The following is a 22,980-nucleotide window of genomic DNA, read 5'->3' on the forward strand; positions in this document are numbered from 1 at the left end:
AAGAAAGCTTTATTATCTTTTTTCTTTTTGAATATTTAAGTTCAAAGAGGAAAAAAAAAATCAATGTCTAGAGATATCATTTTTATCTTTGCTGAAACTTGCATTCTTTAGTGTCTTATAGGAAAAGTATTTTTCAGTGTTGCTTGGGTGATTTTCTCTTCCTTTCCATTCCTATAAATGGAATTGTATTATGAAATAAATATGAGCCTACAATCCTGTATAATTCTGAAATCCAAGAAACTCTGAAAACTAAAAAGTCTCTTCATAATTCATTTTATGTCTAGACCTGATCTCTGACTTGAAGTAACATGAGGTTATGTATAGTCTTTATTTATCTCAGTTAGGCTGGATATTTACATACCTCACTGTAGAAATGTTAATGTGTTTGATTATAGGTTGCTGCCTTGGACTGCTGAAAACCTTAGAGGAATCAGAATAGAGACTGTGATTGAGTCAGTGGGTTCCTGCTAACAGGGCATGTGGACCTGCTTCATGAGTTTAGTAGTGTGCTCAAAAAATCAGGAGCGATGAGACTAATTTACATTTAAAGGAGATGTGGGTAGGATTAGGGGGTAAGCTTCCTGGGTCTCCTTCAGGAATTGAGGGTCTTCTAAGTCTTCTTAGTCCTAGCCGGAAACCTAGGAGTGTCTTTAGGTTACCTAAGGGCTTTGTGTTATAACCTAGGGAGCAACTTGAGTAGTAGATGCCTAAAGTCACTGGAGTTTTGGAAGCAGGAACAGTCTGTTCTTGAGTAGTTCCCTTTACCAAATCATACAGTGTTTATCCAGTTGTCTCCCAAGAGAACCACCCCTCCAGGATGGTGATCTCAGTCACAAGAAGGTCCACTAGCTTAGCTGTGAAGCTTTCTTGCACCAGCATGAGTGAGAAGAGTCAACTTCTTATGAGTCTGCCTACCTATGAATTGGGAGGATCTTTTAAACCGTAACTAGTTAGCACTACCACTGTTACCTAGGAAGAGCAATATTTGAGGAGTTTTACTCTGGAATTAACATACTTCTTCCCAAGAATGGTACTGGTTTCTTAGACTAAAACTGATAACCATTTTGCTGAGAACCAGTCATATAGCCTGAACCTAATAAACGTTTTTGTGGTTGATGATTTTAATATCTGTTCAAAAAAAAAATCTGTTAGTTAAGAAGATTTTTACATGTGTTTCCAGGTGGAATACCAGTGTGAAGGCTTTCTGGAAAAGAATAAAGACACTGTTTTTGAAGAACAAATTAAAGTTCTGAAATCCAGCAAGGTAACAATGTATAGGCTTTCTATAATCAGGATATATTCAATAGTGTTAATTACTTAAGCATTAGTTTTTTGTTTTTTAACAATAGTGATTTTTCTAACAAAATCAGCTTTACTCTTAGTTTTTAATTTATCAAATAAATATTAGTGTGTGTCAGGTTTCTCTTCAGATTGTATAAATCTTTTGCCTTTTAAAAACCTTACAAATGTTAACTCATGTAATTTTTATAATGAGGTAATATAATCATTACTCCCATTTTACAGATGAGGGAACTGAAGCACAGAGATTTCATAGCTAATGTGTTTTTTTTTTTTAAAGGTTTTATTTATTTATTTGACAGACAGAGATCTCAAGTAGGCAGAGAGGCAGGCAGAGAGAGGAAGGGAAGCAGGCCCCCTGCTGAGCAGAGAGCCTGATGAGGGGCTCCATCCCAGGACCCTGGGATCAGGGCCCCAGCCGAAGGCAGAGGATTAATCCACTGAGCCACTGAGGTGCCCCATAGCTAATGTGTTTTTTCTTTTTTTAATTTTTTATTTTTTATAAACATATATTTTTATCCCCTGGGGTACAGGTCTGTGAATCGCCAGGTTTACACACTTCACAGCACTCACCAAAGCACATACCCTCCCCAATGTCCATAACCCTACCCCCCTTCTCCCACCCACCCTCCCCCCAGCAACCCTCAGTTTGTTTTGTGAGATTAAGAGTCACTTATGGTTTGTCTCCCTCCCAATCCCATCTTGTTTCATTTATTCTTCTCCTACCCACTTAAGGCCCCATGTTGCATCACCACTTCCTCATATCAGGGAGATTATATGATAGTTGTCTTTCTCCGCTTGACTTATTTCACTAAGCATGATACGCTCTAGTTCCATCCATGTTGTCGCAAATGGCAAGATTTCATTTCTTTTGATGGCTGCATAGTATTCCATTGTGTATATATACCACATCTTCTTTATCCATCATCTGTTGAAGGACATCTAGGTTCTTTCCATAGTTTGGCTATTGTGGACATTGCTGCTATAAACACTCGGGTGCACGTGCCCCTTCGGATCACTACGTTTGTATCTTTAGGGTAAATACCCAGTAGTGCAATTGCTGGGTCATAGGGCAGTTCTATTTTCAACATTTTGAGGAATCTCCATGCTGTTTTCCAGAGTGGTTGCACCAGCTTGCATTCCCACCAACAGTGTAGGAGGGTTCCCCTTTCTCCGCATCCTCTCCAGCATCTGTCATTTCCTGACTTGTTGATTTTAGCCATTCTGACTGGTGTGAGGTGATATCTCATTGTGGTTTTGATTTGTATTTCCCTGATGCCGAGTGATATGGAGCACTTTTTCATGTGTCTGTTGGCCATCTGGATGTCTTCTTTGCAGAAATGTCTGTTCACGTCCTCTGCCCATTTCTTGATTGGATTATTTGTTCTTTGGGTGTTGAGTTTGCTAAGTTCTTTATAGATTTTGGACACTAGTCCTTTATCTGATATGTTGTTTGCAAATATCTTCTCCCATTCTGTCAGTTGTCTTTTGATTTTGTTAACTGTTTCCTTTGCTGTGCAAAAGCTTTTGATCTTGATGAAATCCCAGTAGTTCATAGTTCATTTTTGCCCTTGCTTCCCTTGCCTTTGGCGATGTTCCTAGGAAGATGTTGCTGCGGCTGAGGTCGAAGAGGTTGCTGCCTGTGTTCTCCTCAAGGATTTTGATGGAGTCCTTTCTCACATTGAGGTCCTTCATCCATTTTGAGTCTATTTTTGTGTGTGGTGTAAGGAAATGGTCCAATTTCATTTTTCTGCACGTGGTTGTCCAATTTTCCCAACACCATTTATTGAAGAGGCTGTCTTTTTTCCATTGGACATTCTTTCCTGCTTTGTTGAAGATTAGTTGACCATAGAGTTGAGGGTCTATTTCTGGGCTCTCTATTCTGTTCCATTGATCTATATGTCTGTTTTTGTGCCAGTACCATGTTGTCTTGATGATGACAGCTTTGTAATAGAGCTTGAAGTCTGGAATTGTGATACCACCAACTTTGGCTTTCTTTTTCAATATCCCTTTGGCTATTCGAGGTCTTTTCTGGTTCCATATAAATTTTAGAATTATTTGTTCCATTTCTTTGAAAAAGATGGATGGTACTTTGATAGGAATTGCATTAAATATGTAGATTGCTTTAGGTAGCATAGACATTTTCACAATATTTATTCTTCCAATCCAGGAGCATAGAACATTTTTCCATTTCTTTGTGTCTTCCTCAGTTTCTTTCATGAGTACTTTATAGTTTTCTGAGTATAGATTCTTAGCCTCTTTGGTTAGGTTTATTCCTAAGTATCTTATGGTTTGGGTTGCAATTGTAAATGGGATGGACTCCTTAATTTCTCTTTCTTCTGTCTTGTTGTTGGTGTAGAGAAATGCAACTGATTTCTGTGCATTGATTTTATATCCTGACACTTTACTGAATTCCTGTACAAGTTCTAGCAGTTTTGGAGTGGAGTCTTTTGGGTTTTCCAAATATAGTATCATTACATCTGCGCAGAGTGATAATTTGACTTCTTCTTTGCCTATTTGGATGCCTTTAATTTCCTTTTGTTGTCTGATTGCTGAGGCTAGGACTTCTAGTACTATGTTGAATAGCAGTGGTGATAATGGACATTCCTGCCATGTTCCTGACCTTAGCGGAAAAGCTTTCAGTTTTTCTCCATTGAGAATGATATTTGCGGTGGAGTTTTTCATAGATGGCTTTGATGATATTGAGTTATGTGCCCTCTATCCCTACACTTTGAAGGGTTTTGATCAGGAAGGGATGCTGTACTTTGTCAAATGCTTTTTCAGCATCTATTGAGAGTATCATATGGTTCTTGTTCTTTCTTTTATTGATGTGTTGTATCACATTGACTGATTTGCGGATGTTGAACCAACCTTGCAGCCCTGGAATAAATCCCACTTGGTCATGGTGAATAATCCTTTTAATGTACGGTTGAATCCTATTGGCTAGTATTTTGGTGAGAATTTTCGCATCTGTGTTCATCAAGGATATTGGTCTCTAGTTCTCTTTTTTGATGGGATCCTTGTCTGGTTTTGGGATCAAGGTGATGTTGGCCTCATAAAAAGAGTTTGGAAGTTTTCCTTCCATTTCTATTTGTTGGAACAGTTTCGGGAGAATAGGAATTAGTTCTTCTTTAAATGTTTGGTAGAATTCCCCTGGGAAGCCATCTGGCCCTGGGCTTTTGTTTGTTTGGAGATTTTTAATGACTGTTTCAATCTCCTTACTGGTTATGGGTCTGTTCAGGCTTTCTATTTCTTCCTGGTTCAGTTGTGATAGTTTATATGTTTCTAGGAATGCCTCCATTTCTTCCAGATTGTCAAATTTGTTGGCGTAGAGTTGCTCATAGTATGTTCTTATAATAGTTTGTATTTCTTTGGTGTTGGTTGTGATCTCTCCTCTTTCATTCATGATTTTATTTATTTGGGTCCTTTCTCTTTTCTTTTTGATAAGTCTAGCCAGGGGTTTATCAATTTTATTAATTCTTTCAAAGAACCAGCTCCTAGTTTCTTTGATTTGTTCTATTGTTTTTTTGGTTTCTATTTCATTGATTTCTGCTCTGATCTTTATGATTTCTCTTCTCCTGCTGGGCTTAGGGTTTCTTTCTTGTTCTTTCTCCAGCTCCTTTAGGTGTAGGGTTAGGTTGTGTACCTGAGACCTTTCTTGTTTCTTGAGAAAAGCTTGTACCGCTATATATTTTCCTCTCAGGACTGCCTTTGTTGTGTCCCACAGATTTTGAACCGTTGTATTTTCATTATCATTTGTTTCCATGATTTTTTTCAATTCTTCTTTAATTTCCCGGTTGACCCATTCATTCTTTAGAAGGATGCTGTTTAGTCTCCATGTATTTGGGTTCTTTCCAAACTTCCTCTTGTGGTTGAGTTCTCGCTTCAGAGCATTGTGGTCTGAAAATATGCAGGGAATGATCCCAATCTTTTGATACCGGTTGAGTCCTGATTTAGGACCGAGGATGTGATCTATTCTGGAGAATGTTTCATGTGCACTAGAGAAGAATGTGTATTCTGTTGCTTTGGGATGAAATGTTCTGAATATATCTGTGATGTCCATCTGGTCCAGTGTGTCATTTAAGGCCTTTATTTCCATGTTGATCTTTTGTTTGGATGATCTGTCCATTTCAGTGAGGGGAGTGTTAAAGTCCCCTACTATTATTTTATTATTGTTGATATGTTTCTTTGATTTTGTTATTAATTGGTTTATATAGTTGGCTGCTCCCACATTGGGGGCATAGACATTTAAAATTGTTAGATCTTCTTGTTGGACAGACCCTTTGAGTATATAGTATATAGTATAGTGTATATAGTATATAGTATATAGTATATAGTGTCCTTCCTCAAATCTTATTATAGTCTTTGGCTTAATGATCTGATATAAGGATTGCCACTCCTGCTTTCTTCTGATGTCCATTAGCATGGTAAATTCTTTTCCACCCCCTCACTTTAAATCTGGAGGTATCTTCGGGCTTAAAATGAGTTTCTTGTAGGCAACATATAGATGGGTTTTGTTTTTTAATCCATTCTGATACCCTGTGTCTTTTGATTGGGGCATTTAGCCCGTTAACATTCAGGGTAACTATTGAGACATATGAATTTAGTGCCATTGTATCGCCTGTAAGGTGACTGTTACTGTATATTGTCTCTGTTCCTTTCTGATCTACCACTTGTAGGCTCTCTCTTTGCTTAGAGGACCCTTTCAATATTTCCTGTAGAGCTGGTTTGGTGTTTGCAAATTCTTTCAGTTTTTGTTTGTCCTGGAAGCTTTTAATCTCTCCTTCTATTTTCAGTGATAGCCTAGCTGGATATAGTATTCTTGGCTGCATGTTTTTCTCATTTAGTGCTCTGAAAATATCATGCCAGCTCTTTCTGGCCTGCCTGGTCTCTGTGGATAAGTCAGCTGCCAATCTAATATTTTTACCATTGTATGTTACAGACTTCTTTTCCCGGGCTGCTTTCAGGGTTTTCTCTTTGTCACTAAGACTTGTAAATTTTACTATTAGGTGACGGGGTGTGGGCCTATTCTTATTGATTTTGAGGGGTGTTCTCTGAACCTCCTAAATTTTGATGCTCATTCCCTTTGCCATATTGGGGAAATTCTCCCCAATTATTCTCTCCAGTATAACTTCTGCTCCCCTCTCTCTTTCTTCTTCTTCTGGAATCCCAGTTATTCTAATGTTGTTTCGTCTTATGGTGTCACTTATCTCTCGAATTCTCCCCTCGTGGTCCAGTAGCTGTTTGTCCCTCTTTTGCTCAGCTTCTTTATTCTCTGTCATTTGGTCTTCTATATCGCTAATTCTTTCTTCTGCCTCATTTATCCTAGAAGTGAGAGCCTCCATTTTTGATTGCACCTCATTAATAGCTTTTTTGATTTCAACTTGGTTAGATTTTAGTTCTTTTATTTCTCCAGAAAGGGCTTTTATATCTCCCGAGAGGGTTTCTCTAATATCTTCCATGCCTTTTTTGAGCCTGGCTAGAACCTTGAGAATTGTCATTCTGAACTCTAGATCTGACATATTACCAATGTCTGTATTGATCAGGTCCCTAGCCTTCGGTACAGCCTCTTGTTCTTTTTTTTGTGCTGAATTTTTCCGCCTTGTCATTTTATCCAGATAAGAGTATATGAAGGAGCAAGTAAAATACTAAAAGGGTGGCAACAACCCCAGGAAAAATATGCTTTAACCAAATCAGAAGAGATCCCAAATCCTGAGGGGGGAGAAAGGGGATAAAAAGAGGTTCAAAAAGAAAGAAAGAAAAAAAAAGAAAAGAATTTATAAAAGAAACGAATAAAGAAAAGTATAAAAAAGAAAATATATATATATTAAACTAGTTAAAAACGTTAAAAAAGAAAAGGGTAAAAAGTTAAAAAAATTTTAGGAGAAGAAGAGAAAAAAAAAAAGAAAAAGAAAAAAATTAAATTAACTGCAAGACTAAAGAATCATAGGGAGAAAGCCATGAGTTCCGTGCTTTGCTTTCTCCTCCTCTGGAATTCTGCTGCTCTCCTTGGTATTGAAACCGCACTCCTTGGTAGGTGAACTTGGTCTTGGCTGGATTTCTTGTTGATCTTCTGGGGGAGGGGCCTGTTGTAGCGATTCTCAAGTGTCTTTGCCCCAGGCGGAATTGCACCGCCCTTACCAGGGGCCGGGCTGATTAATCCGCTAGGCTTTGCTTTCAGGAGCTTTTGTTCCCTGAGCGCTTTCTGTAGAGTTCTGGAGGACGGGAATACAAATGGCGGCCTCCTGGTCTTGGGCTGGAGGAGCTGAAAGCCCGGGGCCCCACTCCTCAGTGCGCCCTCAGAGAACAGCGCCCAGTAATTCCCGTCTGCCTGACCTCCAGCCGCGCTCCAGCTCACCGAGCCTGCGACTGGTCAAGGTACCCCCGAGCTGCGAGCTTACTGTCGGCTCTGTCTCTGCAGCCGGCTTTCCCGTTCCAACACCCGCAAGCTCTGCAATACTCAGACACCCCCGATCCTTCTGTGACCCTGCGGGACCTGAGGCCACGCTGACCCCGCGTAGTCTTCGCCCCGGTTTAGCCTCTGGAGCGATGTCCCTCAGCGGAACAGACTTTTAAAAGTCCTGATTTTGTGCTCCGTTGCTCCGCCGCTTGCCGGGAGCCGGCCCCTCCCCCCGGGGTCTATCTTCCCGTAGCTTTGGATTCACTTCTCCGCCAGTCCTACCTTTCAGAAAGTGGTTGTTTTTCTGTTTCTAGAATTGCTGTTCCTCCTCTCTTCGATCTGCCGATGGATTTGCAGGTGTTTGCACTCTTTAGATAAGCTATCTAGCTGATCTCCTGCTAGCTGAAGTAGTCTCAGCCTGCTACTTCTCTGCCATCTTGACTCCTCCCCCAGCTAATGTGTTTTTAAGCAAAATTAAAACAAAGGCTGTCTGGCTGAGAGTCTGCTCTTAACCACTGTGCAGTGTTGTCATTCAGGTTTTGTTTTTTATTGTTGTTGTTGTTGTTGTTTAGATTTTGTTTATTTGACTGAGAGAGACTCAGTGAGAAAGGGAACACAGGTAGGGGGAGTGGGAAAGGGAGAACCAGGCTCCCCGTGGAACAGGGACCTTGACTTGGGGCTCGATCCCAGGACCCTGAGATCATGACCTGAGCCCAAGGCAGATGCTTAACGACTGAGCCACCCAGGCTCCCCTGTTGTCTTTCAGTTTTATGTGAAATTATTGTCTGCACAGTGGTTCTAGACTCTATTGTACCTTTGTGAGAGATTATGAAAGAAAATAGGTTTTTACTACATCATTTTATTATGTATGTATGTATGTATTTTTAAGGAATCATTTATTTATTTTAGAAAGAAAGCACTAGTGAGTTTGGGGGCAGAGAGAGACAAGCAGATTCCCTGATGAGTGGGGAGCATGACTCAGGGCTCCATCCCAGAACCCTTAAATCATGACTGGAGCTGAAATCAAGAGTCAGATAGTCAACCTACTGAGCCAACAGGCACCCTGCTGTATTATTTTAAAGGGATGCACTGGAAACATGGTCTTATGCACTTAAAATAATTGAAAGTAAACTTAGTTTAGCAAAATGAATATTCAAATATTCGTTAAAAAATAAATTATTCATGTAAATCTTTTAGACTACTGACCAGCACTTTTGTTTCCCTCGTTTATTCTAAGAGAGTCTTTTTAAATTCTGAGGGAATATTCTATAAACATTTTAAAATTTAAATTCAGTTAATTAACATATAATGTATTATGGATTTCAATGGTACAGGCCAGTGATTCATCAATCTTATATAGCACCTAGTGCTCATTATATCACATGCTCTACTTTATGTCCATCGCCCAGCCACCCCTTCCCTCCATCCCACTGCCCTCCAGCAACCTTCATTTTGTTTCCTATGTTTAAGAGTCTCTTACAGTTTGTCTCTGTCTCTGGTTTCATCTTGTTTTATTTTTTTCTCTCTTTCTCAATGATCTTCTGTCTGCTTCTGAAATTCCACATATCAGTGAGATTGTATGATAATTGTCTTTCTCTGATTGACTTATTTCACTTAGCATAATACCCTCTAGTTCCATCCATGTTATTGCAAATGGTGTGATTTTATTTTTTGATGACTGAGTAATATTCCATTGTGTATGTATAGATATATATGTGTGTATACACACACACACATATCTTTTTTATCCAGTCATCTGTCGATGGACATCTGGGCTCTTTCCATAGTTTGGCCATCATGGCCATTGCTGCTATAAACATTGGGGTGCATGTGCCCACTACATTTGTATCTTTGGGGCAGATATCCAGTTGTGTAATTGCAGGGTCGTAAGGTAGCCTATTTTCTTTTAATTTTTTTTTTAAGATTTTATTTATTTACTTGACAGACAGAGATCACAGGTAGACAGAGAGGCAGGCAGAGAGAGAGGAAGGAAAGCAGGCTTCCTGCCAATGCAGGGCTCGATCCCAGGACCCTGAGATCATGACCTGAGCTGAAGGCAGAGGTTTAACCCACTGATCCACCCAGGCACCCCAAGGTAGCCTATTTTCAACTTTTTGAGGAACTTCATACTGTTTTCCAGAGTGGCTGCACCAGCTTGCATTCCCACCAACAGTGTAGGAAGATTCCTCTTTATTCACATCCTTCCCAACTCCTGTCATTTCCAGACTTGTTAATTTTAGCCATTCTGACTGGTGTGAGGTGGTATCTCACTGTGGTTTTGATTTGTATTTCCCTGATGCCGAGTGATATTGAGCTTTTTTTCATGTGTCTGTTAGCCAAGACTGAGTTCTAGTTTTAACTCTCGGAAAAATAATGACTCTATATGTCTATAAAGAAGTCAGTTTTTCACTTATACTCCTAAGCACTGGACATTAATGCTTTATAGCTTAGAGGACTGATGTATAAGAGAAAATTCTCTCATAGTGGCAATCCCTGAGTACTATTAAGTTGCATTTAAAATCATTTCTATTTATGAATGGTTATGAAAACCATAAAATTCTAATGTCATTACTCTGCCTAGGTAGTTTAGATTAAATGGAACATTCACAGGTTCTTATTGCCCAGGTACCCGTAATCATTTGTGTCTTTCTTCTAACTTTTCTGATTGGCTGGTGGGTCCTTAATTATCAGAAGGTAGCGATGGGTTGAGGAGTCATTGGGAGTAATTGCAGTGTATGCAGCTTTGTTGGAGCTGGAGCTGGAGGATGGTGCATGATACACATACCTTGGGTTTTCAAATCAAATCTATTAGAGACTCTTAATTTTCCTGTTTGGAATGCAGCTTTAACATTGTAATACGAGATAGTGGTGCAACATGTTTTCCTCTTTATAGCCAACCCTTTAAAAGGGATGAAGAGATTCATTTGTGTAGCAAGCAACCATTATTGGTATGTTTTGTGTAACAATTTGTTTTATACATTGTGAGTTATTTCCTAAATTACCCTTATGATTAAATACACATTAAGAGCAAATGAAATTCTCTGATTTTGTTTTTTAATGGAAGAACTCTCCTAAGAAAATTATTTCTTCTGGAGATAGTCTGAAATTATTAGACAAATAATTGGTAGCTGCTATTATAATTTGAAGGGTTTATTTAATGTGGAATGTGTGACTATTATAAAGATATATGCATATGTCATGGTATTCCTGTAGGCTAGTTTGAAATCTCTTTCCTGCCATAAAATGTCTCCCTGCCATACTAACTAATACCATCTATCCACTTGTTAAATGCCAGATCTTATAATCTTTCATAGTGCAAACCTGGTACAACACAAAATTGATTGCAAATATAAAAGGTTACAGGACAAGGGCAGGGTTTTTAATTTTTTCCTTATAACTCTGTGTTGTTTTCCATAACATTAACTCTGTTAATGTTTTCCTTAGAATTCTGTGTTGTTGATCGTATTGGAGAACTAGTTTGTCATAACCTTCTTGCCGAGATTTTCAGTGAGTTTGTTTAGCTGGTGCTCACCATTTGAGTTAGACAAATGAAGGGTGATAGAACATTTTGTGGAACTGAAGTAATTAGATAGGACTTGCAATTAGTATTTTGCTCATAAAGTAATTATAGTTCAAAGCCAGCAATCTGTTAATAGTGGCCATTTTCTGTAGATTAGGATTTCAAGAGTTAAGGGAGTAGTTTTGACTTTGTTTCCCCCAAACATGGTCATAGAATCACTGCATTTTTTCCTCATATTTTTTTTAACTTTTTAGTTCATGCTTTTAATTTTTAAATACACATAAGTATCTATAAGTAAGTATTTCTTTGTTTTTTATGCACAATGCTTTATTATACTGTAGCTTGCATTTTTCATTCAACACTATGAGATCTTTCCATGTTGAAATACACAGAAATGATTTATTTTAATTTTGTGTCATATCTCATTTTCTAAATATGTCATTTAATCAATTAAAACCACATTGAGATATCACCTCCTATATTTTTGTTGCATTGGTATCACCTTCCTCTCCTGTCTTTGCTTCCTAATGCAGATATTGATTGTTTTTGGAATGAGACTTTGAAAGGGGTTACTGTAAGAAGGGAAGTCCTATGGATTCCAAGTCTTCTGTGAAGGTTTACACTTGAGTTTATTTATTTATTTATTTTTAAGGATTTTAATGATTTGACAGAGAGAAACAGCGTGAGAGAGAGAATACCAGGAGGGGAAGCAGGAGAAGGAGAGGCATGCTCCCCACCGAGCAGCGAGTAGAGAGCCGTATGTGGGGCTTGATCCCAGGACCTGAGGATCATGACCTGAACCAAAGGCAGATGCTTAACGACTGAGCCACACAGGCACCCCTACACTTGAGTTTATTTAAAGTATAATTATCTTTTATTATTTCTGGCTCAGTTTAAGATGCTACCAGAATTATTTCAAGATGATGAGAAGGCCATCAGTCCAACGTCAGCCACCTCATCAGGACGCACACCCCTCACCCGCACTCCAGCAAAGCCCACCAAAGGCAGACCCGGCCAGACAGCCAAAGAGCACAAGAAAACAGTGGGACACCAGGTGAGTTCAGGGAACTGCCATTGCAGGGCTCCTTCCCCTCAAGCTCAGTTGAAGCCCCAGGTTTTCCTCTGTCAGCCCCCCAGGTGGGGTCCTCAGGTGGGGAGAGGCTAGAGCTCTCACTATAAGAATATGTAACACCATTCCCCACTGTTCTCTGCCCCCAGCGTTAGACCCATGACTCTGCTTAAGCCTTTCCCAAAATAATTTCCTCTAGGTATTGATTCTTGGAGTACATATCCTCCCTGGCAGACCACTGCTGCCCTTGGTTTTCCTCTGGTTGTTTCCTCTCTGGATTTGTACAGAGCAACAGCTCCCTCAGTGCTGGAGTAGAACCCTCTCCTTTCTTTGAAGTCCTCGGCTCTGTGGGCTTTGGGGAAAACTGCACTCACACATAGTGCCTGTATAAGGCTGGGGGCTCAGGACAAGAAGCCAGTCAGAGGGGAAACCTTGTGCCCAGCTGAAATAGGAAGCAGGGCCTGACACAGGTGCAGAGCCTCTAGGCTCTGTGTCCCTGATGGCAGCCATGCTGACTGTCCTCTCCCATCGTCCCGCTCATTACCTGTGCTCTTGGAAGTCACCTACTTTTTTGGTCTCTTGTGGCAGAATTCCCAGTGTGCGTGATAAGTGGACTTAATATTCTTCAAGTAAGGTTATATTTTTAGTCAAAATTTTGAGTTCACAACAGGAAGCTACAGGAGCCTATGTTAAAGGAGGGGAGTGAGCTCTGATGTAAATGATGGACTTTGAGGGACTGTGATTTGTCAGAGCAGGTTCACCAGTTTTAACAAATGTGCCACTGTTGAGGGTACTCATAATGGGGGAGTTGGTGCCTACAAGGGGGCAGGGGCTTATGGAAAAATCTTTCTTCAGTTAATGTTGCTGTGAACCTAAAACAGCTCTAAGAAGATAAGTCTGTGGAAAGGGGTGGTTGGGGAAAATGGTGGGAGGAAAACAAATGTATATTTAGTAGAATAAGCATATAAATGGCAGAATTTAAGCAGATTTTAACCTAAAGCCCCACTTCTGAGGCTGGGTCAAGTTCATAGGAGGCAAAATCATCGCCAAAGCTCCAGTAGTGTCATTGGAAAAATATTTTAAATTGTTTTTACAATATCGATTTTGATAAAACCTTGATGACCCTTTCTTTGTTTTGTTTTTTGTATAGTTCCGAAACTCCCTTCACCTACTGATGGAGACCCTCAATGCTACTACTCCTCACTATGTGCGCTGCATTAAGCCCAATGACTTCAAGTTTCCATTCACGTAAGTGTTTCTCAACTTGAATTAGAAAGCATCCAGTTCTTATAAGGATTCCCATACTAACAGAAGGAAAAAAATAATTTGGGTAAATCTTCATGTTTTGTAGAGGGAAATTACTAGTTAATAGATTTGTTGTTGTTGTTGTTGTTTTAGTTTTCATTGCCTTTGGAGAATATGATAATAAAATAGCAGCTGGCCTTTTGAAGATTTTTAAAAGTTGAAGTCAAGCAGGCATTCCTAGTTTGACTTTCTGTTTAGAATCTACTTTAATTCAAGATCTTTCTGGGCTTTTGCTTATTTGGACATTAGTTAAAACCAGAGCCCTGTGTAATAAGGCTGCCTTGGTGAAGGTTCACAGTTCGCTCTGCTACTTTCCAGCTGTTTAAACCCTCAGAGTCTGTCTACTATTACCAACTGTCTTGCCCTACATCAAATATCATATATGAGAGGGAAGTTTTTTTTTCTTCTCAAAATGGACATTTTCCTCTAATTTTAAAAGTAATACATATGCATTGTAAAAACAGTTTTTAAAAAATATAAAATAGCATAAAAAATTGAAAAACATTCATGATACACTGAGATGACAGGTATTACCTCATATACATCCTTCTCGACCACCAACCAACATCCCTTCCTTCCCTGCTATGGTATGTGGGTATGTGTGTGTGTGTGTGTGTGTGAGAGAGAGAGACACTAATCAGAGGGGATTGTGCTGTAATTGTGGATTTGTGTCTGCTTTTAACTCAATAAATTGTGGATGCTTTACAAGTTAGTAAATAAAAATCCACATCATCATTTTAATGACTACATAGTTCTCATTGTATAAATATGCCATCATTTATTTATTTAAATTATTCCCTAAATGATGACTATTAAGGTTATTCCCACTATGATATGATAAATATATTTTGCCAAACATTCTTGTATATTTGCCCAATTATCATCTTAGGATAATCTATTTCTAGAAGGGGAATTTATAGGTCAGATTAAGCACATTTACCAAAGGTTATAACTCCCACTCCCACTGCATAGGGAATGAGGGCTCATTTTCCTACACCCTGCCAACCCTGCCCTCTGAGATTCTGCCTTAGATGCAGGGGCAGTTATGAAAGACTTATATATCCTCCTGATTGCCAAGAAGCCCTTTCTGGAGGCAATGGGAGGCAGAAAAAGCTGCCACCGCCTGGGCCACTCTCCTGGACAACCTTAGGGGCCATTACCTTCCATCAGCCAACCCCATCTCCTACGGCCAACAGAACACTTGAGAGGACAGCACAGCACAATGCTAGGATAGGGTGCTTAGGGCTTAACTGGGGGAGTACAAGGAGTGATCATTCAGCAAGGGCAGGCCTTGCTACTTCCTCTCTTAGTGTCAGTGTAATGTTCAGATGCCATTTGTCTAGAGTAAAATAAACAAAGTATTTAAGATATAGTACAAAATAAAAATAATTGTTATCGGTAGACACTATAAATCCTTTGTATGTACCCACAAAGTTGAATAGAACTTTTAGAACAGCAATATTAAAAAAAAATAATCGGATGAGGTATATTTAATTTGTTCTTAGAGAAATCTCCAGAGTTGGCCAGTCTTTATTCTAAGGAAGCTATATATGGTGAGCTAAAGAAACAAGAGAACATCTGACCACAGCAAGCCATTTAATAAATAAGAGCAAAGTACTGAGGAGTTTTAGGGTTCTTAAAATATGCCCAGTGGTATTTGTTACAGGTGTGTGGTGTGAACTACAGATCCTATTTATGGCTCTGCTTTTTATTTTACTGCTAATTGTCTCCTCCCCCCAGGGTTTGCCGTTGTGATCCCCGCTCCAACTTTTGAATGCTTTCTTTTTTAATTTCTCCATTTGACTCCTTACAAAAGAGTTTGCTCTCTGGACTGAGGAGGGTAATTTGTGGCTGCAGCCAAGCTTCTTTGTATGTCACTGATGTTCCTTTTTACACGTAGGTTTGATGAGAAGAGGGCGGTGCAGCAGCTGAGAGCATGTGGTGTCCTGGAAACCATCCGCATCAGTGCAGCGGGCTTCCCCTCACGGTGAGCGTGGCCAGTTTCATATGGAAGGGACCCTTTGGGAGAGAGTCTTACCTCTTCCGGTAAGCTGATGGGAGTTGTTTTCATACAGGTGGACCTACCAAGAATTTTTTAGCCGCTACCGTGTCCTAATGAAGCAAAAGGATGTGCTGAGTGACAGAAAGCAAACATGCAAGAATGTGTTAGAGAAACTGATACTGGTAAGAAGGATTTTCATTTATCTTCATCTGAACAGATACTGGCCAAAGGCCTTGTGATTGTAAGGTTTGACAGCCCTGGTAAATCCAAATACCACTAATCCAGATTATTTGGAGTTGGGAGGGTGGGGGCACACTGTCTCAGAGGTCAAGGCTCACTGTGTCTAAGATGCTAGACCTAGTGAGGGGGATGGTATATTGTCAGGAAACAGAATGGTGACGTCTGGAGAGGTCTGGACCCAGACTTGAGACACACACCTTTTAGAGTTTGATCATTATCAATAAAAGTTCATCTCATACTTATTTATGGAAGATATCAGGCCAGATACTGTGTGATTAAGAAAAAGCAAGTCTTGTCCTAATATAACATAGTCTGTCTTGGAAATTCATGCATTTTAGAGATAAGTATAGTAAGCCTTAGTGTCTGTTGAATGCTAAAGAAGTCACAGGAAGGCAAAGCCACATGTACTGTGGGAAGGAGGAACAATTTCATGGAAGAGGCATTTTTTGAGTTAGGCCCTGAAGAATTGGTAAGATTGTATAAAAGCAGAAGGGTATCCTAATAAGGGAGCAAGGTGTGAAGAAGTAAGAAAGCATAGAATTTGCTCATAAAACAGTATAGCGCTTTTTTGTTGTTGCTTTGTTTTGTTTTGTTTTTTTCAGTATAAGATTGATACATGGAACAGTAGGGATTTGGTTAAGAAATACAGGTTGGTGTTTGAAAAGTCTTGTATGCCAAACTAGGGAGTTCTCAAACTTTAGAATGCATCAGAGTCACCTGGACGGCTTGTTAAACTACAGATTGCTGAGATAGCCTGCAGAATTTTTTATTCAGTAGGTCTGGGATGGGCCCAATAATATGCATTTCTGACAAGTTCCCACATGATGCTCATGCTGTTCTAAGGACTCCATTTTGAGAACAGGTACTCTAGTTCATGAAGAACTTAAGATTTATGAAAGGTTTTTTAAAGAATTTATTTATTTATTTATTTAACGGGGCGGGGAGGACACAAGTAGTGGGAGTGCGAGAGGGAGCAGCAGGCTCCCCACCAAGCAAGGAACCCAATGCGGGACTCGGTCCCAGGACCTGGGGATCATGACTCCAGCTGAAGGCCGTTGCTTAATGATTGAGCCACCCAGGCTCCCCATAAAAGGTTTTTTTAAAAATATTTTCATTTGTTTTACACTAGTTTGAATGGATTACCTCACTTTGAGGTAATTAGTCCTAATTACTATTAATTAAATGTAATTATCTCTTCTTTGGTAATAATAACTTTTGTTTTCCTTTGGAAGAACTAAAGCCACTTTCTTAATAATATGTAAAAGGAATCATGTTTTTGGGTTTGGACCAACCCCTTTCTAACCTAGGTTCAGATCGGAATGGAGAGCAGAAAGTAGGAACAATCCTACACCCAGACCATGATGTCCCCAGACCATACCAGGTCTGGCTCAGGGCTGTGCAGGGCAGTGTGCAGGGCGGTGTGCAGAGGAGGCTGCCGGTAGAGGGGAGCAGGGGTGGAGTGGGGAAGCTGAGATGGGACAGGGAGAAGGAGAGGGGAACCACCTTTTAGCCCTGCTTCTGTCTCCAGCTATGCTTCCTATGTAAGCTTTATGCATTTAAATTAAAATAATTTTAGATGTTTTAGGTATATATGGGGATTTCTGATTTTCTGGGTTTACATACAAGATAGGTTGTTTACACTGTTTACACTGAAAAGTGATTCTCTTTGTTTTGCCTTATCAGATCATGGTAGTGATTACTATAAATAAATTCCGTTCTTTTGACATGAGCATGGTTAATAAGCTGCATCCTTCTAGATAAGATGGATAAGAACGTGGTAGACAAAAAATAGCATGTGTCTGTGTTTACTGCTCCGCTCTGCTTGTAATCCAGAATCGATGAGCTGTACAAGTGATTATGTTCTTATAAAAGGAGTTTTAAAATTTGTACAAGGATTTTAGATACATTTATAGGATTGTGTTTATTTTCAGATACTGTTGATTAAAGACAACAGATAACTGTTGCAAATTTAACTCTTGATATGAGTATGCCAAGTTTTTGTGGTTTAATTCTTATTTTGCATACATTGCTTCCTGCCTTATTCTTCATGCTGGTATTTTTGTCCCTTCAGCTTTCTCATGGAACATACAGCCTGATGTAATGCTTACAGCCCGAGTCAGTCAGAGCAAGTGTCAGCGTCTCCATTTCCTTGAGATATTTAAAATGCAAACACTCAAATTGCCTATAACCCACAACCAAGTGTTTGGCCAGAGATAATAATTCCAGGTAGAATGATTCTGGAAAATAATTCTTAAACTACAGTTTTCCTTAAAATCCCTTTTATTTGCTTGACTTGCATAGGATAAAAAAATCTGGCTCCATTAGTTAATGGCGATATAGCCCAAGTTTTAGCTACTAGATTCTTCCTTTTACTGATTCTGCTTTTAGACATATCTTTTTCTCTTTTAGAAGTTCATTTATATGGTCATCATTTCTACTTCTGAGTATACAATTTCTTCCACAAAACAGGACAAGGACAAATACCAGTTTGGTAAGACAAAGATCTTTTTCCGTGCTGGTCAAGTGGCCTACCTAGAAAAACTGAGAGCAGACAAGCTGCGGGCGGCCTGCATCCGGATCCAGAAGACTATCCGAGGCTGGCTGCTGCGAAAGAAGTACCTGCGCATGCGCAAGGCGGCCATCACTGTGCAGAGACACGTGCGAGGCTACCAGGCCCGATGGTAGGTCTCTGGGTCGCCCCTCCAGCCTGACTCACAGCCCCTGACCTCGGACAGCCCACCTGGTTCCTTGTCCAACCGAGGACAGTTTTCAGGGGTCTTCGTGTTTGAAAGGCAGCGCCCTGCCTCTTCCTGTTTCAGAAAGGGACAGATTTACTCACAGGACAGTTAAATACCCTTATAAGTGATTTAGATTCATCAACAAAAAATACTGCCTACTCCCGTCCTCCGATTTTTTTTTTTTTTTTTTTTTTTACTTTTATGTGGGCTTGAAAAAATCCTCTGTAAATTAACACAGTCATGAATATGTGCTGGTTAACAATGATTCCACTGAAGAGTTTTCAGCAGCAATTAACAGGAGATCTGGAGGAGAATGAGACTTGAGTGTGATTTATCTATGGGGTAATTTTAATTTAGAACTATCAGTGGAGATGAATTAAGGCAAAGAACTTAGGCCCAAACAGGTAGATGAGGGAGAAACATCACACATTAGCAATGGCTAGATGTAAGAAAGCTGGTGGTGATCAGTTTGGGATTACCGTGGACAGCCAGTCAGCTGTGTAAAGGGGATCTATCCTGGGGTAATGAACACTGTCCTAGAAAGTGAGAAGCTTTCTGAGCTTCACTTTCTTTACTGTAATATTGGGGAGTGTGGGACATCCTACTTTGCTAGGTTAGGGAAGACTCAAATCAGAAAATGAATGCAAAACTATTTGGAGGAACTATAAATTGCCCTACAAATAAATGACTTAACATGTATAATAGTAGAATAATAACAATGGAGGTACTACTTATTCTGCTGAAGTTATTGGTCCTTTACGTCTGTACAGAATGTAGTCTGCGTTTGTCTGATTACTGACTCTGCACCTCTCTTTTCTTTGGCCAGCTATGCTAAGTTCCTGCGCAGAACCAAGGCAGCAACCATTATTCAAAAGTACTGGCGCATGTATATAGTCCGCAGGAGATACAAGATAAGACGATCAGCCACTATTGTTCTTCAGTCTTATTTGCGAGGCTACTTGGCCAGAAATAGATATCGTAAGGTGAGGCATTATTTCTAACTTTGTTTATTCATTCCATTAACATTAATCAAATTCCATATCTGTACCAAATACCACAGGGTTTCCTGTGGACATAGAAACTGAATAGAGATAACTGACAATTGAAATATATTTTTAAATATTAAATAAGTACATATATTTATTTATTTTTAAATTTTAGAAGTAACATATAATGTATTATTGGTTTCAGAGAAACAGGCCTGTGATTCTTCAGTCTTACTTAACACCCATTGTTCATTACAATACATACCCTCCCCTGTGTCCATCACCCAGTTACACCATCCCTCACTACCCTCTCCCCTCCAGCAAACCTCAGTTTGTTTTCTGAGATTCAGAGTCTCTTATGGTTTGCCTCCCTATCTGGTTTTGTCCTGTTTCAAAGTATATGTATTTGTTAACAGGGTAGTGGAAAAAATACCTTCCTTTTGCCCCTTTATCTGAGTAATTTGAAAAAAGAAGTAACCAAACTGGTTTCCTGTGGCTGCTGTGATAAGTTACCAACAGCCTGGTGGCTTAAAACAACAGAAATGTGTTCTCTGAGTCCTGAGACTGGAAGTCTAAAATCAGTATCACTGGGCCAAAATCAAGCCGTCAGCAGAGCTGTACTTCCTCCAGAGGCTCTAGCAGAGACTCTGTCTCTTGCCTCTTCCAGTTTCTGCCAGGTCACTGCCACTATCCCTTGTGTTTGTGGCCACATCACTCCGACTTCTGCCTCCATCCTCACATCATTTTCTCCTCTGTGTGTCTAACTTTGCTTCTCTTGTCTGTTTCCTCTGAGAATGCTCATGATGGATTCGAGGCCCACCAAATAATTCACGATAATGCCCCCATCTCAAGACCCTTAATTTTTTAAAAAAAGATTTATTTGAGAGAGATGGAGTGCGAGAGAGAGCACAGGAGCAGGGGGAGGGAGAGGGACAAGCAGGCTCCATGCTCAGCATGGAGCCCAAAAGCAGGTCTTGATCCCACAGCCCTGATCTCACAACCCTGAGATCACGACCTGAGCTGAAATCAAGAGTTGGAAGCCCAACTGGCTGAGCCACCTGGGTGCCCCAAGACCCTTAATTTAGTCACATCTGCAAAGACCATTTTCCCCAAACAAGGTAATCTTTACAGGTTCCAGGGATGAGGACCTGATGTCCCTGGGGGCCTTTATTCAGCCAACTATGATGAGCTTTGAATAGGTAGAATATCTGACAGAGGGGTAGAAGATTGTACCAAGAATGAAACAGCCTTAGAAGAATTTAACATGGTGAAAAGGAAATAAATTACATTAATGTGGTTAAAAGTTATATTGACTAGAATATGATGCTTCAGCAATTTTTGACAAATAATCATTATATCTCACAATAATCAACCTGACTAGATAACGGATCACCAGATTAATCTTAGTCCTTACCTCTGACAATATATGATCTAATTGATGGAAGGTTTTTATCTCTCTCATTTTGACAAGGTTTTGAGCTTGGCTTTAGGGTATATTCTCAATAAGCTGGAAATACAGTCTGGATCTTAGAGCTTGGTGGCATTCACCATTAGAAGGAAAATCAGTAGAATGATTGGAGTGACATGTCTCTGGTCACAAGTAGTGCATGGGTTTGTCCAGGTCCTTTTTATGTGTTTATCTTACTTTCTTATTGTGAAATAATTTTATGCAGCAAAGAAAATCGGAAGTTAATGAGGCTTGAATGAGCAAAACACGTATAGCTGTGTTTTTGTTTTTTTGTTTAAAGATTTTTATTTATTTATTTATCTGACAGACAGAGATCACAAGCAGGCAGCGAGGCAGGCAGAGGGAGAGAGGGAAGCAGGCTCCCCGCTGAGCAGAGAGCCCGATGCGGGGCTCGATCCCAGGACCCTGGGATCATGACCTGAGCCAAAGGCAGAGGCTCAACCCACTGAGCCACCCAGGCACCCCATATAGCTGTGTTTTGAAGAAAATTTGAAAGCATCTACTCCGGGTCTTTCTGCCCACGCCTTCTGGAGCTCTTTCTCTATAGGCATGAGCTTTCAGGGAGAGGTAAAGCCTTATTAAACTTGACGTTTTAGATACAACAAACTGGTTGCCCTCCTGAGATGTTACCCCTACCTGAGATGTTTTCCTCAGGGACATCTGAACTGGGTTGTGAGGCCTTCAGTGTAGCAGAGGCAGGCTCTGCCCAACTCAGCTTTCAGTGTGACTAGACACGGTGTGGGTAGCACATTAGAGGCTAGCTCATATACAGGCCGGTAGCACCCCATCAGTGCTCCTTCTAGCTCTGTCCAGTCCGAGCTTCCCCTTCATGGGATTTGGGCATCCAAAAGGGAGAGCAGGTGCCATTTAATTTCTCTGACTCACTGATGGACATGAGATTGAGAGTGGAAGCTCTAATTATATACTGTTTCCATTTGACTGAAATTTCAGAAATGGACCGACGTCCGAAGTAACATGGAGAGAAGGAAATGGCATAGGAAAATTGGCATTAATAGTTTTGCCACTGTGTGCTGAGTTTTAAAGTCTGAGAGTGTCTGAAAACCTTCAGTTTCCATCATGGAGTCTTATCCATTTCGTCACTAGTCATCCAGATAAGGCAAGGGGCTCCCTCGGGATTGTTATGCTCAGTGAGAGCTCGGCCTGCCAGCCTCACTGCACCTTGATACACACTGACTGGCTGGCTGAGCAGAGACTGAAGCCTGCCTTGGCATTAGGAGAGCAGCTGAAAAGGGCAGACTTTAACTGCCAAAGGGACTGTTAAGGTCTCCAATAGACCTATGATTTTTTTGTATTTAAAACTTAGCCACTTATTTCTTAAAGGTATTCTCTAGAATGTTACATTATTTCTCTGTTAATCTAAAAACAGGAGCTATGCTTCTATTCTTTTATTAAACTACTGTCTATTGAATAGTTTTAGAGAGTTTTACATATAAAAAGTTTTGTAAGAGATACATTATTACATACATTTAAATATCAGTTCTATCACACAGGTTATTGCATAAAATTATAGACTTAGAAATACCTCAAGGTTTTGCTAATTTAACCTTTCTTTTTTTTTTTTTTTAAAGATTTTATTTATTTATTTGACAGAGAGAAATCACAAGTAGATGGAGAGGCAGGCAGAGAGAGAGAGAGAGAAGCAGGCTCCCTGCTGAGCAGAGAGCCCGATGCGGGACTCGATCCCAGGACCCTGAGATCATGACCTGAGCCGAAGGCAGTGGCTTAACCCGCTGAGCCACCCAGGCGCCCCTAATTTAACCTTTCTTAAAGTTCAAGAATTTTTTTTTAAATTCAAGAATTATTTATCATTTCTGGAAATTCTTTATACAATCCCTTTTTGATGGTCTTTACTGACAAATTCATCTCATAAGGCAACCTTGTTGTTATAAGCTGTTTGTAAGTTTAGGGGAATATCTTTTTTTTTTTTAGAAA

The 22,980-nt window shown here is 40.0% G+C and overlaps 1 protein-coding gene across 7 annotated transcripts in view; it reads left to right on the plus strand.

Moving 5' to 3' along the window:
- The window catches only part of MYO5A (myosin VA), a 201,805-nt gene that overhangs the window by 116,174 nt on the left and 62,651 nt on the right, over positions 1 to 22,980 (plus strand). For all 7 annotated transcript variants that reach the window (XM_044230814.1, XM_044230813.1, XM_044230815.1 and 4 more), the window contains exons 14-20: positions 1,181 to 1,264; positions 12,112 to 12,273; positions 13,439 to 13,536; positions 15,494 to 15,580; positions 15,669 to 15,777; positions 18,305 to 18,516; positions 19,400 to 19,556. In XM_044230814.1, coding sequence (XP_044086749.1) covers positions 1,181 to 1,264; positions 12,112 to 12,273; positions 13,439 to 13,536; positions 15,494 to 15,580; positions 15,669 to 15,777; positions 18,305 to 18,516; positions 19,400 to 19,556 — 909 coding nt within the window. The remainder of the gene's footprint in view (positions 1 to 1,180; positions 1,265 to 12,111; positions 12,274 to 13,438; positions 13,537 to 15,493; positions 15,581 to 15,668; positions 15,778 to 18,304; positions 18,517 to 19,399; positions 19,557 to 22,980) is intronic.

The sequence above is a fragment of the Neovison vison genome, chromosome 13, assembly GCF_020171115.1.
Source record: "Neovison vison isolate M4711 chromosome 13, ASM_NN_V1, whole genome shotgun sequence".
NCBI classification, from domain to species: domain Eukaryota; kingdom Metazoa; phylum Chordata; class Mammalia; order Carnivora; family Mustelidae; genus Neogale; species Neogale vison.